At 37.2% G+C, this 16,569-nt stretch overlaps 1 protein-coding gene across 5 annotated transcripts in view; it reads right to left on the bottom strand.

Annotated features, from left to right (window-relative positions):
* The window catches only part of cpne4b (copine IVb), a 42,595-nt gene extending 26,339 nt beyond the window's left edge, over positions 1-16,256 (bottom strand). The window contains exons 1-3 of one of the 5 annotated variants that reach the window (XM_048202227.1): positions 15,689-16,256; positions 10,657-10,847; positions 692-871 (exon numbers count right to left, since the gene is read on the bottom strand). In XM_048202227.1, coding sequence (XP_048058184.1) covers positions 692-871; positions 10,657-10,827 — 351 coding nt within the window. In that variant the 5' untranslated portion in view covers positions 10,828-10,847; positions 15,689-16,256. The other 4 variants (XM_048202224.1, XM_048202226.1, XM_048202228.1 and 1 more) reach the window with 4 other exon arrangements.
* Between the last annotated feature and the right edge of the window lie 313 nt (positions 16,257-16,569).

The following is a 16,569-nucleotide window of genomic DNA, read 5'->3' as shown; positions in this document are numbered from 1 at the left end:
AAGTCAACCATTTAAAATGTGTAAAATTAGCAAACACCATTACAAAAACCACAAACTGACATAAAAAGCAAAGAGTCAAACTGCCCAACTAAATGAAATACTGATCACTGAAACGGTAACCAAACGTTTTCAATAAAATCAACATCAACATCTAAACCTCTGTTAATTCTTGTGTTTCTCTTTCCTTCAGTGATTCTGCTTGTTATCATCAGGTGTCTTCAATGCTGCATAAAAAATAAAGAGTTCTTAATTCATCTTTGACGTCTGTCTGTTATTCAGATATTTTTGTTTCAATTTTACTTAAATTTTACTTATTTTAAATGGTTGACAGCATACACTTTTTAACAGCGAGAAACAAAAGAAGTATCTGTTATTACCATCCAAATCCTTCAGTTTCTTGTCCTCATATGAACTCTCCTTTCCTCAAGTCCTCTTTACCCTCTTATGTTCTTATATACCACTGGTTGTAGCCTTTTTTATTACAGACTAGATAAAAAGAGTTTGGAGTAATAGTCCATCTGCCCACCAGGCATCTTCACGCTCTCGTGAGCTCTCTGCTGCCCTTTTGAATCCTCACAATCCCTCTCATGTACTCATCCTCTCTCTTACTCACTCATTCCATTCACAAGCTTTCATCTTCCCTACTGTGCTTCAGTTAAGTGTGCACTCTGCTGCTCCTCCATGCATTCACCTGTCCAAGCGTACACTCCATGGCACCCAGGAAGTCAGCCTCTTTGAGTCCATTATGGTTGCTACTGATGTCATGGAGCTCAAAACGGAGGCGCTGCACTTCCTCAAAATAGTAGTCAACTGTGAAGACTTTGGAGAAAACTGGAATGATGCTGCTGCGAATCACCTCTGTCCGATCCACCTGGAACAAATAAGAACATGGCAAATGTCACACTCCGCTCTGCTGTTTTGATTTACAGTTTTTTTTACAATCATTTCGGTACCAGTTTCAAAATATTGATGTCATTTTTCAAAACTCTAGACACAAAATTCAAAACAATCATCACTTGTAAAACAGGCTGTCTGTAATGTATAGTTTTGTTTCATGTTCATGTCTTTTATTTTGTAGTTTGATTCTTGATTCTGTCATGCTTCCCTTGCTCCTCATGTGCTTCCTTAGTCAATGTGTCATGTGCTGATTGGTTATTTATGGTCATGTGGTTTCTGAGTTATGTTTGTTCATTGGTTCCCTTGTTCCTTGTGTCACTTGCCCATTGGTTGTCTTAGTCATGTGTTCCCTAAGTTCAAGTATTTAAGCCACTGTTTTCCATGTTACTTTGTTGTGTAACCCTGCTGTTGGTGAGTGCTTTAGTCAAAAGTCTGCTCATAGTCAAGTCAAGTCAAGCCAAGCCAAGCCACGTCTGTGTTTTTGTATTTTGTTCATGTTTTGGATCTTAATAAACTGCACATGGGTTCATCAAGCTCGCCATCAGTGGACTGACTGTTACACTGTCCGATGTTCAAAACTGCATCATGCATGCATATCTTTAAAGAAGCCTTGCACTTGTAGAATCGCTGCTTCAAATAACACATTTATTGTGAAATATCATAGGAACATTACTTTAGATCACCCACACACAAGATAGTTTCCCATAGTTTCAATGTGTAGTTGTTTGTACAATCATTAAATATTGTTGTACAAAATATGTGATGCATGATTCATTACAGTTCTACACATACATACATCACTATAATAGGACTACAGAGAATAGTACAGACACAGTGGAATCATTGAACAAAATCTGAAATTGATTGATGAAATAATCAAATCAATCAAAGGAAAAATGTGGCTACAAAAGAAAAACTACAGTACAGTAAAATGTCAACTGCAGTGTTCCTCACTGCACTTGTTTCCATCAACCCTTGTTTTGTGGATTTGACCACAGGTTCTCAACCACATCACAATGGATGTTTTCATTAGCTAAACATCTTGGAAAGAATCTTCTGGCATGGCGAATCCAGGCCTGACACTGCGATGTCATTGCATGCGTCATCCATGGCCTGGAGAAGACTGACTTATTCGTGAGGGCGCCTATCATTTACCTTCCACCCCCATGTGGGCCATCTTGCATACAGTAATGTCAAATCTAAACATGTGGTCTGTAAATGTTGGTACATGGGACCATAGAAACTTTGTCTGATAAAGAATGATGATGAAATATTACATCCATAGATAACGTAGTCCAACTGAGTCATGTTCTGTGGTAACTGGTGTCAATTGATCTTGTTATCCTGAAACTTTTATGATTTAAACATGGAATATTGTTCATCAGTTTCCATAAAAACTATGTATCAAGAGTAAAGCAACAGTTACTTATCATTTTGAGCCAGTTGTATTAATTGATAGTTACATCACTGTAATGAAATGAATAGACAGTCTTCTCAGATGTAATGTGTGAGTTCCATTTTGAAATGGTAATACTTTTATGTTTAGTTGTGTCATTTTGTACAAGTGATTTTAGTTAAATGAACAAATGATCTTAGGTTTATGTGTACTGTATCCAAGTGATTAGAAAAAGTTTTGAAAATGTGCATTTGGATTATCGGTTGTGATTTTTTTGTCTAGAGTTTTGAAAAATGAAATAAGGTTCTTATATTAGAGTAAAAAATGATTGTAAAAAACGAATTCAAATTTCAGGAATTTAGTTAATAGCTCTTCACACAAACATTCCCCTCTGGGATCAATGAAGTCCTACAGGCTGATTGTTTGGATGATGAAAAGGATTTTCCCCGTTCTAGTTCATAGCCTAAATCGATTCAGTTCATATTCAGTCACATCTAAAGTCAATGTCAGTGGCCCTTAGCTGAACAGGGCCACAGAACAATGAGATTATTGTACTTAAAGTCCAAATTGAATTTGTGACAGGCTATTATGACAGGTAGCATTACAACTATAACAAACTATAACAAACTGCTTAAAATAGTATTATACTTAATCCCATGTATGTGCCATCAATAATGAAGTGAAACTGACAAATCCTGTCAAGAATACACAATGATCTTCCTCTGTGTATTTAAGCCCTCTGTTTCTTCTGTTCATTGTCTTGCATTAACGTTAATGCTTTATATTCTAGTTGCTAAGAAAAGTATTCTATTCTTTTGTCATTTATTCTGCATTATGCATTCTCTTCATGGATTATACAGTATGCACAGCACCCCTGACCAAGGGTGGCACAACAATTTCAAAAGTGGTGGGGCAAAATTTTATGATTTTGGGGTGTATAGTGGGGATTATTATTTTGTGGATTTTGTGCTTTGCAACAAGCTTATGTACATTACCATTTGCTCATGTAACACGTTGTCAGAATCACCAGCTGGAATGACCTGGTTGTCCATCAGAGGGCATTGCCCTCTTGTTCATTGCCATTCACACTTGGACTACATCCCCCATAATCCTCTGCCTGGTCTCATCAAGATTGATTGTCTACATCTGTGTGTCATTAACTTGTTAGTCCCAGCCTATATAAACCTTGTTCACTCTGTCAGTCATTGCTTAGTGTTGTATGTGTCTGTGCTGCATTTCTGAGCATTCTTCCTGGCTTCATGTCTATTGTTTTTAAGTCTATTTTTTTTTTTTGGGGATTCTACACCTGTTCCCCTGGATTTCTCTGTTTTTGCCTACTCCTTGGACTTAATCATTGTTTGGACTGTTTGCTTGTGTATGACCTGTGCCTGGTTTTGGGTTACGACTGTGGATTACACTTCGAATAAATACTGCATTTGGATCCTCAACCTTCATGTAATGGAGCATTTTCATGACACATGTATTACATTTTAAATTAGGTATCATGAATAAATGAATATCTTATAAAGCATTATTTTTTGGTAAATGTTAATTTATAAATCACCTTTCTATGTTTTTTATTTACTGCATAAGTAATAAGACCTTTTACATCATTAGAAATGTCCATTTTTGACCTCTGTTTTCTGACAATTTATTATTTTATAGTGACAATTTCTCATGCAAAATTGGAGTACATGCCTTTAAAATTAGACTCATGCATCTACCAAGTAAACAAACAAACAAACAAAAAAACTCCTGTACACTTCTCATCAGAGCTAAAACAAAGTCCCTCAGTGTTTCATTCCAAAGGTGTGCTTTTTATATATATATATATATATATATATATATATATATATATATATATATATATATAAAACTGCTTCCTGAAACAGTCATGAACGTGCATTTAAAATCATTCTTGTCGGTTTATTGGCTGGAGCATGTTTATTTATGTTTTGTGGTCCAGGCTGCACCAGTTTGTTTTTATTGCCGTTTTCGGAGCTTGTGGCGACTACAGAGACCGCGTTTTTTTACAGTGTGTTCAGGGGACAGGCAGCTAGCGGATAGTGAGGAGATGTTTGCTGTATGTGACAAAAAATGTTTTGGCCTAAAAACGCGTGACATCACTTAGAGCACCTTTAATGAGGTTACAAGAAATCCCTTATACGGTCAAAGGCATCCAGATATTACTGCAGCTAAATATAAAACTGATAGAAAAATTTTGACTGATGTTAAGTGAGTTTGGATAGAAAACATGGTATTGATCTCATAAATTGACGTGTTTTGACGCTACGCTAAGCTGACATGCTAGCAAGCCCTTAATATTCTACTGTTGCTACAGTAACGAATGCAACTTTCAGGTGCATCAGATTGACATAAACTGTATGCTCTTATTACAGTGCTGTGGTTATTTCAGCTAACAGTTTGCTTTGTACAATCAGTTTAACAGTATTTACATCAAGAGGGCAAACTTTATCAACTGAACTGTGCACATCCATTTTAGACACTTGTGTTATGCTCTTGTTCCGTCCATGCAATAAATGCACGTCTTTGAATGAGCAGGGGTTTTCTAGCTGCACAGGTGTGACCATTGTCGATGGTATGACCCATTACAGGGGTGGCTAAAATTACAATCAGCACACACAAGTAAGTGGAAGTGAGCAGCAAAGCGTGGTTCAACCTTTTATCGCATGTGCCACTAGTTTGAAATGTGCCAAAAAAAACCCCGACAGAACCCAAGACCACAGATTAGATTATTACAGCAAAATGATTTAAAACTATGGATATACCTGTTGTTTGCCTTCCCCTGCTGGAGCAAGGGGATTTCTCCCTGGAGGATCATACAAGGAATTTTCTAGATCTAACGTGCTTCACTCACTATCCTGACCACTGACTGTGTGTATTCATATCCTCACTTTGGACCCAGAACCCAGCCAGCCTTCAGCCATCACTGGGACGGAGCATAAGCCAGAGCCCATTGCAGACTCAGAGCCTGAGCCTGCCACAAAGCAAGAGCCAGAGCGATCACCACAGGTTACTTTCTTCCTTAGCACATGTCGTCGGAATGGATTGGAGCCCGCCCATATTCTCGACGCTGAGGTGCATGCTATAAACTTATTTGATGAGATGGATGATATAGTGTTTCCTGGTCTACCTTTTCCGCTGATCCCATTCAATTTCAAGTCATCTTTGTCACCGCTGGATAAGCCCAGTTCTAAGATGTCTTTGTCTCCTCTGGTTCAGGCCAGTTCCAAGTCATCTTTGTCTCTGCTGGTTCATCCCAGTTCCAAGTCATCTTTCTCATCGCTATTTCAGTCCAGTTCCAAGTCGTCTTCGTCTTTGCGGCACTGCTTAAACCCAGCCCCAAGTCTTTCTTGTTGCCAATGGTTTCATCCAGCACTAACTCTCGTTCATTGTCCAGCACTAAGTCTCCTTTGACGTCCAGCACCAAGTCTTCTTTGTTGTCCAATGCCAAGTCTTCTTTGTCGCCATTGGCTCTGCCCAGCTCCAAGGCTCCTTCGTCGCGGATGGTCCTGTCCAGCCTCCATCTCCCTGCTCCTCTGCCAAAACCATCCAGTTCCTCAGACTTGTCTCCACTGTCTCCCTTTAGACTCTTGTCTCCTCCAGTTGTTCCACCCAGCTGCATGGATCCACCTGGGGCTTCCCAGTCATCAGCTCTGCTGTAGTCTGTGGATTCCTCAGCTCCACCTCAAGCCTCAGAGCCCCAGACTCCACCTCGGCCCTCCGACCCATCGGCTCCACCTTGGATCAACGCTCTCTCTGGCTCCAACTTGGTCAATCGTCGCTCTGGCTCTGCCTCTGACTTACAACTTCATTCTGAGTCACACATACTCTTTGTAGATTATATGCATAACACCCGTGACATCAAAATTTTGGGGTCAATACATTTTTGAAAGACATCAAGAATACTTTTATTCAGAAAGGGCAAATTGATCAAAAGTGACAGTAAAACTTATATTGCTAAAAATAAATGTTGTTCTTTTGAACATTCTAATCATAATCTAATAATCTTGAATATAAGTCACCCTTTTCACAAACATATTAAGTAGCACAACTGCTTTCAACATTGATGATAATAAAAAATGTTTCTTGTGCAACAAATCAGCAACAATTCAGCTACGTCATTAAAATAGAAAATGGTTATTTTAAATTGTAATAACATTTCACAATATTACTACAATACACAATACTGTTTTTACTGTATTTCCAATCAAGTAAATGCAGCCTTGGTGAGCATAAGAGACTTACAGTAGGTTACACTTTATTTTAAGGTGTCCTTGTTACAGTGTAATTATACATTTAAGTACTGACTAATGAGTATATTATGAACAACATGTACTTACTATAGGGTTAGGGTTAGGATTAGGTTTGGTTTAGGGTTAGATGTATAATTTATAGTTATTACTATAGTTACATGTAACATGTGTAACAAGGATAACTGTAAAATAAATTGTTACCAAGACTTCTTTCAAAAACATTTAAAAAATCTTAACTTTTGAATAGTAGTATGTCCTAAAATGATATTCAATTCTAAAATAAATAAATAATAAATAAATACATTTTTGCATAAAGACAATAAAACCTACATTAACATTTTTTTTGTTGCACTGTGACATTTTCAGGACAATTAATCACATTTATCTTTCAATCTATCACTTCTTACTGTAATGCATTTGGCCATTGCTCTTTCACTACTCCCATTATATACATTATTGTATTGCAATATAAAATAGTACTGATTTCAGTCTCAGTGGTTATAAAGTGTTTTTCTTGATTATATGGAACTGCTAATGTGTAGACTGCTTTCCAAATTAACTGATTAACTTGTTTGTTTTAGACCAATTGATTACATTATTAGACTAAATGTTGCAAAGGTTTGTGGACCTAAACAGTTGTGTTATGTTTTGTATTGTGCTAAGTTTGCATGTATTTACACCTATGAACTAATAAAGAACATTTAATAAATGGAAGTGAGTTTTTTTTATTTCATAATCTTTGAGTCTCTTGGTGCGTGCCCCACTACTGTGATATATGCATTTATCAATTTTAAGGGATAGTTCAATTTCAAGGAACAATTCACCCAAAAATGAAAATTCTGTCATCATTTACTCACCCTCATGTCGTTCCAAACCTGTAAGACTTTCTTTCTTCTGCGGAACACAAAAAAAGATATTTTGAAGAATGTTTGTAACCAAACAGTTGTTGTAACTGTAACCCTGTAACTTTCATTTTATGGACCAAAACAAAATACACAAAGACATTCCTCAAAATATCTTTTGTTCTGCAGAAGAAAGAACTATATACATGTTCAGACTGACATGAGGGTGAGTAAATGATGACAGAATTTTCATTTTTGTATCTTTTTAGTCACATTATGGTAATAAGTATATAAAAATAAGACTCATTGTTGCTTTACAGTAGTGTAAAAAGGAATGCAGGGGAGAATGTGCTCAGTTGTCCCAAAAAGTAACATCACAATGCAAACAATTGTAACTTAAATAAAAAAAAAAATAAAAAAAAAATCTATATATTTTAAGTGAAATATGAGCAGAGCATTTTTTTTTGACAAGTTATGTGAGATTCTCCAGACTATGGTGCCTATCAGCCCACTTATATAGTTTCAAACACATCACTTAGTTTTCAACTTCAGTGCTCACAGCTGGAGTTCAAATGGCACTGCCTTATTAATTATGGATCATACCCTTAGCTGTGCCAAGCGAAACTCCTGTGTGTCAGAAACACCTGTTTTGTGCTGCAACTGAAACCATTCATAGACACCTAGCAAAAAAATAACATGCCAATTCACTTGAGTTACTGCAGAACTGCACAATCTCGTCTTTGGTTTTATTAGAGAGGCACAAGTCAGAGTAAATGCTTTTTGTGATCTAGCGGCACTGTTTAATATTACTTTCACATCACAGCATAGACTACAGCCTCAGAACATTAATCAGCCTTTAACAGCCATGCACACATGCATAAGCACATATGGTTCCATAAAGAGCTAGCTCTCATGCACTATATAAGTAGCTTCTGTTCAGTCCAGATTAGTGTTTGTGAAAGGACTGTTACTGAAGTATGCGCCTTTTAGAAGAAAGAAGAAGAATCAGAAAGAGCTTTATTGCCAGGTATGTTGTTTACACATACTAGGAATTTGTTTTAGTGACAGAAGCTCCACAGTGCAACAGAGTAACAGCGACAAGACAAGACACATAATAAAAAGAATAAAATAATAATATACAAATTTACAAGATAGACAAAGTGCAAAAAAAGCAAAAGACAATATATATTATAGACAATTGTATGTACAATTATGTGTGCAAATTGAGATATAAATAAGTGTTTTAAGTAAATAATATGTAATAGTGTTGTGTGTTCCGTGTTTGTCAACTGTTCATGAGATGGATTGCTTGAGGGAAGAAACTGTTCCTGTGTCTGGTTGTTCTGGTGCTCAGGGCTCTGTAGCGTCGACCGGATGGCAACAGTTCAAAGAGGGAGTGTGCTGGATGTGAGGGGTCCAGAGTGATCTTCTTTGCCCTTTTTCTCACTCTGGATAAGTACAGTTCTTGGAGAGTGGGGAGGGTTGTGCCAATGATTCGCTCAGCAGACCGGACTACCCTCTGTAGTCTTCTGAGGTCAGATTTGGTAGCTGAGCTGAACCAGACGGTAATTGAAGTGCAGAGGATGGATTCAATGATGGCAGAGTAGAACTGTTTCAGCAGCTCCTGTGGTAGGTTGAACTTCCTCAGCTGGCGAAGGAAGTACAACCTCTGCTGGGCCTTTTTCACAATGGACTCGATGTGGTTGTCCCACTTCAGGTCCTGGGAGATGGTGGTGCCCAGGAACCTGAATGACTCCACTGCAGTCACAGTGCTGTTCATGATGGTGAGTGGGGGGAGAGCAGGTGGGTTTTTCCTGAAGTCCACGATCATCTCCACTGTCTTGAGCGTGTTGAGCTCCAGGTTGTTAAGACTGCACCAGACAGCCAGCTGTTCAACCTCCAGTCTGTAAGCAGACTCGTCACCGTCCTGGATGAGGCCGATCAGTGTGGTGTCATCCGCAAACTTCAGGAGCTTGACAGAGGGGTCTTCAGAGGTGCAGTCGTTGGTGTAGAGGGAGAAGAGCAGTGGGGAGAGCACACAGCCCTGAGGGGCGCCGGTGCTGATGGTGAGGGTGCTGGATGAGAATTTCCCCAGCCTCACTAGCTGCTGCCTGTCTGTCAGGAAGCTGGTGATCCACTGACAGACAGAGGTGGGCACGGAGAGCTGAGTTAGTTTAGGCTGGAGGAGTGATGGGACAATGGTGTTAAAAGCAGAGCTGAAGTCCACAAACAGGATCCTCACATAAGACCCTGGTCTGTCCAGATGCTGGAGAACATAATGCAGTCCCATATTGACTGCATCATCCACAGACCTGTTTGCTCGGTAAGCAAACTGCAGGGGGTCCAGTAAGGGTCCAGTGATGTCCTTCAGAAAAGCCAGAACCAGTCTTTCAAATGACTTCATGGCCACAGACGTTAGAGCACAGGTCTGTAGTCATTTAGTCCAGTAATTTTGGGTTTCTTTGGGACAGGGATGATGGTGGAGCGTTTGAAGCATGAGGGGACTTCGCACAGCTCCAGTGATCTGTTGAAGATCTGTGTGAAGATGGGGGCCAGCTGGTCAGCGCAGGTTTTCAGACAGGCTGGTGAAACGCTGTCTGGGCCTGGTGCCTTTCTTCTCTTGTTCTTTCTGAAGACCTGGCGCACGTCATCTTCACTGAACTGAATTGCAGGTGTGGGGGAGAGTGGGGTTGATGGAGGTGTGAATGGTGATTTTTCAAACCTGCAATAAAACCCATTCAGATCGTCTGCCAGTCGTTGATTCTCCACAGAGCTGGGGGATGGTGTCTTGTAGTTGGTAATGTCTTTCAGACCTTTCCACACTGAAGCTGTGTCATTAGAAGAGAACTGATTCCGAAGTTTATCAGAATAATTCCTCTTTGCCACTCTGATCTCCTTTTCCAGTGTGTATTTGGCCTGTTTGTACAAGACTCTGTCCCCTTTTCTGCGAGCATCAATAACACCAGATAACACCAGAAGTTTTCTGAAATATTTACTACATGCATAGCAGTTTCAAAGTGAGGAAAGGGAGTGTGTGATTGCCTAACACACAAACAGTTGTTTCTTTGAAATGATGTATGAAAAAAGTCAATGTAAACTGTTAAAAATGGTTTTCAAACACACATATGACAATAACACTCTAGATTGTGTTTTTGTGTAGGTGAAAATTAGATGTTCCTCTATGAAAAACATCATTTTGTTTGTGCTAGACTCTAGAGAATACAAAACCCGAACATGAACACACCTCAAACCACTGCCCGTGGGACTGCATCTTGAGGACAACGCAGGGGTCAGGCTTGGACAGAGCATCCCTGTCAGATATTCCTTTACAGGCCACACGGAGCTCCACTTTTGTCAGACATGGGCTGTTGAAGAGGCCCAGCGTGGTGGCAGCGGACTCATAGATGTTACTCATTTTGCATTTGTGTTTTCAAGCTGTAAAAGAAAATAAAATGTTTAGCTAAAGCATTAGTGGATACATATAAATCTCTATAAATAATATTAATAATAATCACCTATTTTTATAGTGTTTTTGCTGACTTGATCAATTAAAACACCCTGTTGTAAAATTGCATTCAATAACTTGTGAGGGTCTGATTTTTTGACTTTTCCTTAAAACATCTGTTAAAGTGGGACACTTTTTAAAACTGTTCTGATTGATTATGATCATTAATCATCATTCAATTATGAGCTAATGTCATACAACAGTTGAAGCCTGTAAAATTCCTCATCCGATATAGCACAGATACAATTCCTTTCGAAAGTCTGGGGCCATTAAGATTTCTTTAATAACAATTCATACTTTTATTCAGCAAGAATGTATTAAACTGATTAAAAGTAAGTACTGATTGAAAGTAAAGACTTTTACTTTGTTGCAAAACAAATTCTATTTTTTAAATGAATGCTGTTTTTTAATGTTCTATTCATTAAAGAATCCACAAAAAATTGTCTCATGGTTTTCATAAAATACATTGATAATAATTAGAGATGCACCGATATTAAATTTCTCCACCGATACTGATAGCTGATTATTCAGGGTGATATCTGCCGATACCGATAATAATACCGATAATTTGTGGGTTCTGCCTTTTATACCTTTTTTTTAAATTAATGATAATTTCATTATAATTAATCATTATATTTTTAATTATTATATTTTGAAAGAAATGCAAATAAACACTTTATTCTCTCCATTTTATCAACTTGCTTCAGAGTAACTGGTATCAATTTATAAACAAACACATTACTCAAATTAACACACATTAACTAAATTTTGAAGATTATATTAATATTTCTTAACTTTCTGAATGTTATTAAAGGTGCCCTAGAATTAAAAATGGAATTTATCTTGGCATAGTTAAATAACAAGAGTTCATTACATGGAAATGACATACAGTGAGTCTCAAACTCCATTGTTTCCTCCTTATTATATAAATCTAATTTGTTTAAAAGACCTCCGAAGAACAGGCGAATCTCAACATAACACCGACTGTTATGTAACAGTCAGGGTGTACGCCCCCAATATTTGCATATGCCAGCCCATGTTCAAGCATTAGACAAGGGCAGGACGTCTGGGCGGGGAGCGTGAGCATTTAAAGGGGCCGCAGCCTAAATCGGCTCATATTTAATGATGCCCCAAAATAGGCAGTTAAAAAATTTAATTAAAAAAATCTATGGGGTATTTTGAGCTGAAACTTCACAGACACATTCACGGGACACCTTAGACTTATATTACATCTTTTAAAAAGACGTTCTACGGCACCTTTGATTCATATAATTACTATTAATATTGAACATCAAACTGGTTTCTTAGCATTTTCTTTACACAAAGCAGAAATTCAATGCATTTTCCTGCCCTCTTTTGACTGACAGGATATATCGGCCCTGACTATCGGCTGTTTTTAAATTATAACATAAGGTAACATTTGATCTTATTATTAGAGATAATCGGTATCGGCCGATAAAAGCAACATTTCACACTATCGGCTGATACCGATTATTGGTCGATATATCTCTAATAATAATAAGAAATGTTACCTGAGCAGCAAAAGCATATTAAAATGATTTCTGAAGGATCATGTGACACTGAAAACTGGAGTAATGGCTGCTGAAAAATCGGCTTTGCCATCACAGAAATAAATTATATAAAAATAGAAAACCGTTATTTTGAATTTTAATAATTGTTATATTACAGTTTTTACTGCTGTTTTTGATCAAATAATGAATCATCACATTGAGGCAGAGACTTGACCTGGTACCTTGATCAAAATGAACCAGCTACAATTTTCAAAAAGTCACCTTGACCACATTAAGAGAAGGTGACATGCTTTTTCAGCAGAAACAATCAACAATTTTTTTTTTAACTTTTATAACTTTTTATATAAGTAGTTTACTATACATATTTTCTGAAAAAAGTGAAATGCAGTGCCTAACTGCATGTGTTCAAATGTCTATAACTAGCAAATAGGAATTACATGAAATATTATTGTAATATTATTATTACACTTTTAATATATTTACATTAATTTACGATAGTGGAATCACAAAACAAAAAGAAAAAGTGTTTTTTGTTTTTTTTTTATGAGCGCACTATTTTGAATCTACCAACAATGCCCACTTTTCGTTCACTCACTCTACGGTTACCTTAAGAAGCTATTGCTGCCTGACCTGACCCTTAAAAAATACTTTGATTAGTGTAACAAATTTGTGAACACAACTAAATCCAGTTATGTGAAGATGAAGCACGTTTTATAGGTTAGCTGACAAAACATTTTTATACTGTAGTCTCTAGAGGGAAGCAGTCCTTGAAATAATTTGAATTAATCATGTTACACTTTTGAATGGACAAGTTCGAGCATGATAAGTGTGTGTTGATTAAAACAGAAAACGGGTGACTTGTTAAGTCAGAGACTCCGATAACGTTGCTTTATAATGAAATTGCTCTTCAGTCAGGCATTGTGTGGAATGAGCTCAGCGTCGTCCCCGTGGGAGAGATTCCCTGGAACACAGAGCGAGGAGCTGACCCCAATACTCTGAGACCATACCACAGAGAACGTGTATCTCTCTGTGTTACTCAATTATTCATGCCCTCTGCTTCCTTTGAGTGCCACATTTTTGTTATCATTATTGTTATTTTTAGATAAAAGAGGCCGACGTGCCGTTACGGGCTGCTGAAAGCCTCCCGAGCCTTCCAGCCCTGCAAGATGGACAAAACTATTGCAAGCAACCTCTTGCAGTTCTTACAGTAAGCAATCCTAAGTGTGTCCCAGTTTGATGCAGTATTTTAATGCACCTGGCCAGATTAATTGAGGTGACTGCGTGTGAATAGCCCACGTGCAGGTGTTTGCTCTGGGCGAGTGCACTGTTGTGCTCCCGTGTAGCCTATTTGCATTGCATGTATTGAAATAATCCTGGAAAGCATGGAGTTTACTGAAATATGATGAATAATCAAGTGCTCACATGGGCCGTGCTGCTGGACAGCCTCATGTGCACCATGGCCTAATTTTCATGGTGTTAATTTGTGTTATAAAAGTTCATGGACAAGAGATGCAGATCTGCTACATATACTAAATATGTAAATATTTACATTTTTCATTTAGCAGATGATTGTATCCAAAGCCACTCACAAATGAGGAATACTACAAGCGACCAATCTCTGCAGTAACTTTATTCTACGCTACAAAAGCTGAATGAATCCAATGAAGTAATCAATAAATAGTTTTTCATCAAGGGCTGACCAAAACTTGTGCAACTACTTGGAAAATGTAGAGATCAAAATAAACAGACAAAGCATCCAAGTGCTCTGTTTTTATACAAATGAGGAATTTATATATATATATATATATATATATATATATATATATATATATATATATATATATATATATATATATATATATATATATATACAATGCCCTCCAAAAGTTTGGAAACACATGGCAAAGTGTGGTTTTGGACGATATCAGCATAAATCCTTATCATTTTTTGGTGCAAATACATTAAAGTAACTTGACATTATCATTGAAGCAATAATAATTTTCATTTTGATTACATAATAATGGCAATATATACATGTCAAAGTCAGATATGCCCCTTTGCCAGCTGTGATGCCTGGTTACTGGTTTAAACTTGGCCCAGGTTTGTAAAAGATTTTTGGGTCAGCACACCTTAATAGCTTCAACAGTTGATTGCCAATTAAGTTTAGAATACAATGAACCAATTAGAACCCAGTTTAGGTCAGATAGCTGCTAATGGTGGATAGTTTGATGAATCGAAAATGTAAGTTTTTTATATGTATAAACTGTTTATGTAATAAAATATGTTTTCGTAGTTTGTGTTGTCCCTTACCAGTGCAAAATTATCACAAATTAAAAAGGATTCATGCCAATATTGTCCAAAACCCCACTTTTCTAGGGCGTTTCCAAACTTTTGGAGGGCAGTGTATATATATATATATATATATATATATATATATATATATATATATATATATATATATATATATATATATATACAAATATATATTAGAAAAACATGACATTTACGCATAGTCATGTCACATGACAAAATGGCTTCCTGCACCTTGGTTACGCCACTGACTTGGCAGGCAAAAGTTTCCGATATATTAAAGCAATTTTAAAACAAAACTGATTCCCTCATTAATTTTTGTTTGTTTGTTTTGTTTGTTTTTAAATATATTCCAAACAACGTATGCCATCATTTCCTTTTTCAAGATTTACAGCCTATCAGTGCGCCTTCTTTCTTGTTTAGTTTTCTGGCAAGTTACACCACGTAGCAATGTTTGACTTTTAGCTTAACGAAAAATACTAGAATGACTTTTAATTCAGAAATAGATGACATGTTCATCATAGAAGAGGTGCATTCAGATATGCTGTTTGCACGAATTGCATTTTTTATATTTTCTTATTTTAACGACCGACACCAAATGAAATATCAAATACTGATAACCTAGGATCTTGTAATCGATTTCCTATTATAAAGAATATTAGATTACATTTACTACGAACTATGCGCGTAATTAGTGGTACCAAAATGGGATTGAAACAGTACAAGTCTGAACTGCACTTTATTGTTCCCCCCAAAAAACACTGCTGACAGACTAATATTTCTTCTGTAGACATAAAATGCAAAATGTGTCCATACATGTACATATTTGGCCATGTAAGCATTAAACTGTGAGTTAAAATGGTTATTCCATCAATGCGTAAAACATCACCAAATTCTGCGCGTTTTGATATTAATGTGATAAAACTTACCCACTGTTTAAGTATAAGAACAAATTCCAAGCGATGCCAGAAAAAGTTCCTCAGTGCAGTTTGCGCACTGGACTCATTTTCCATTCGATTCCATGTCCAGATTGTCTACGGTGATAAAAGCAGCTCCATCGGGTTCAGCGTTAAAGGTGATGGATAGTCCGACCCGCAGTCTCCTCTCTCAACATAAGAGCAGGGCAGGCGCGCGCACTCTAGTTAACTTCACTGTTTAATCCTCCACCGTGAGAGCTGGAGAGGAAGTGCAGGGTCCGAGCACAGTGAAACCCTGCACTCTGGCGGTTGGTAAAGTAAATTACAATTGGTGTGAGATCTTGTGAGACTGTATTTGGATGAATACGAGCAGGGCCTTAGCTAATATGTTGGAATGGTTCTAGGGACCCAAGCAAGTCCCATGTCTGATCTCAACATAGCTGACCCCATGACCACTCCATACAAACTAAAATAGCATTTGTTGGGCTACTGATGTAACAACCATGTTCATTTTGAGTGTATATGATTCATTTCTTTTTCAGCTTTGTTAATGAAACAAAACAATTGCCAACACATCCATTATTCAGTTTTCATGTGTAAAATGTATTTAAATGAAAGATAAAGGATCCAGAGTGAAGGGGCTCGGATACAGCCTAGGATGATGAATATAAAATTAGGCACATTTCTATTCTATTCTATTCTATTCTATTCTATTCTATTCTATTCTATTCTATTCTATTCTATTCTATTCTATTTCAGTATCCTAAGCTTGAATCAAGGCTGTGATTGAAGCATAATCACACTCAGCACTCTCAGTTTCTTTTTCTTTCTTTCTTTCTTTCTTTCTTTCTTTCTTTCTTTCTTAAGCATTTATTAATCTTAGTAAATGTTAG

This window comes from Megalobrama amblycephala, linkage group LG9 (assembly GCF_018812025.1).
Source record: "Megalobrama amblycephala isolate DHTTF-2021 linkage group LG9, ASM1881202v1, whole genome shotgun sequence".
In the NCBI taxonomy this organism is placed as follows: domain Eukaryota; kingdom Metazoa; phylum Chordata; class Actinopteri; order Cypriniformes; family Xenocyprididae; genus Megalobrama; species Megalobrama amblycephala.
This window is presented reverse-complemented; position numbering and strand designations above follow the sequence as displayed.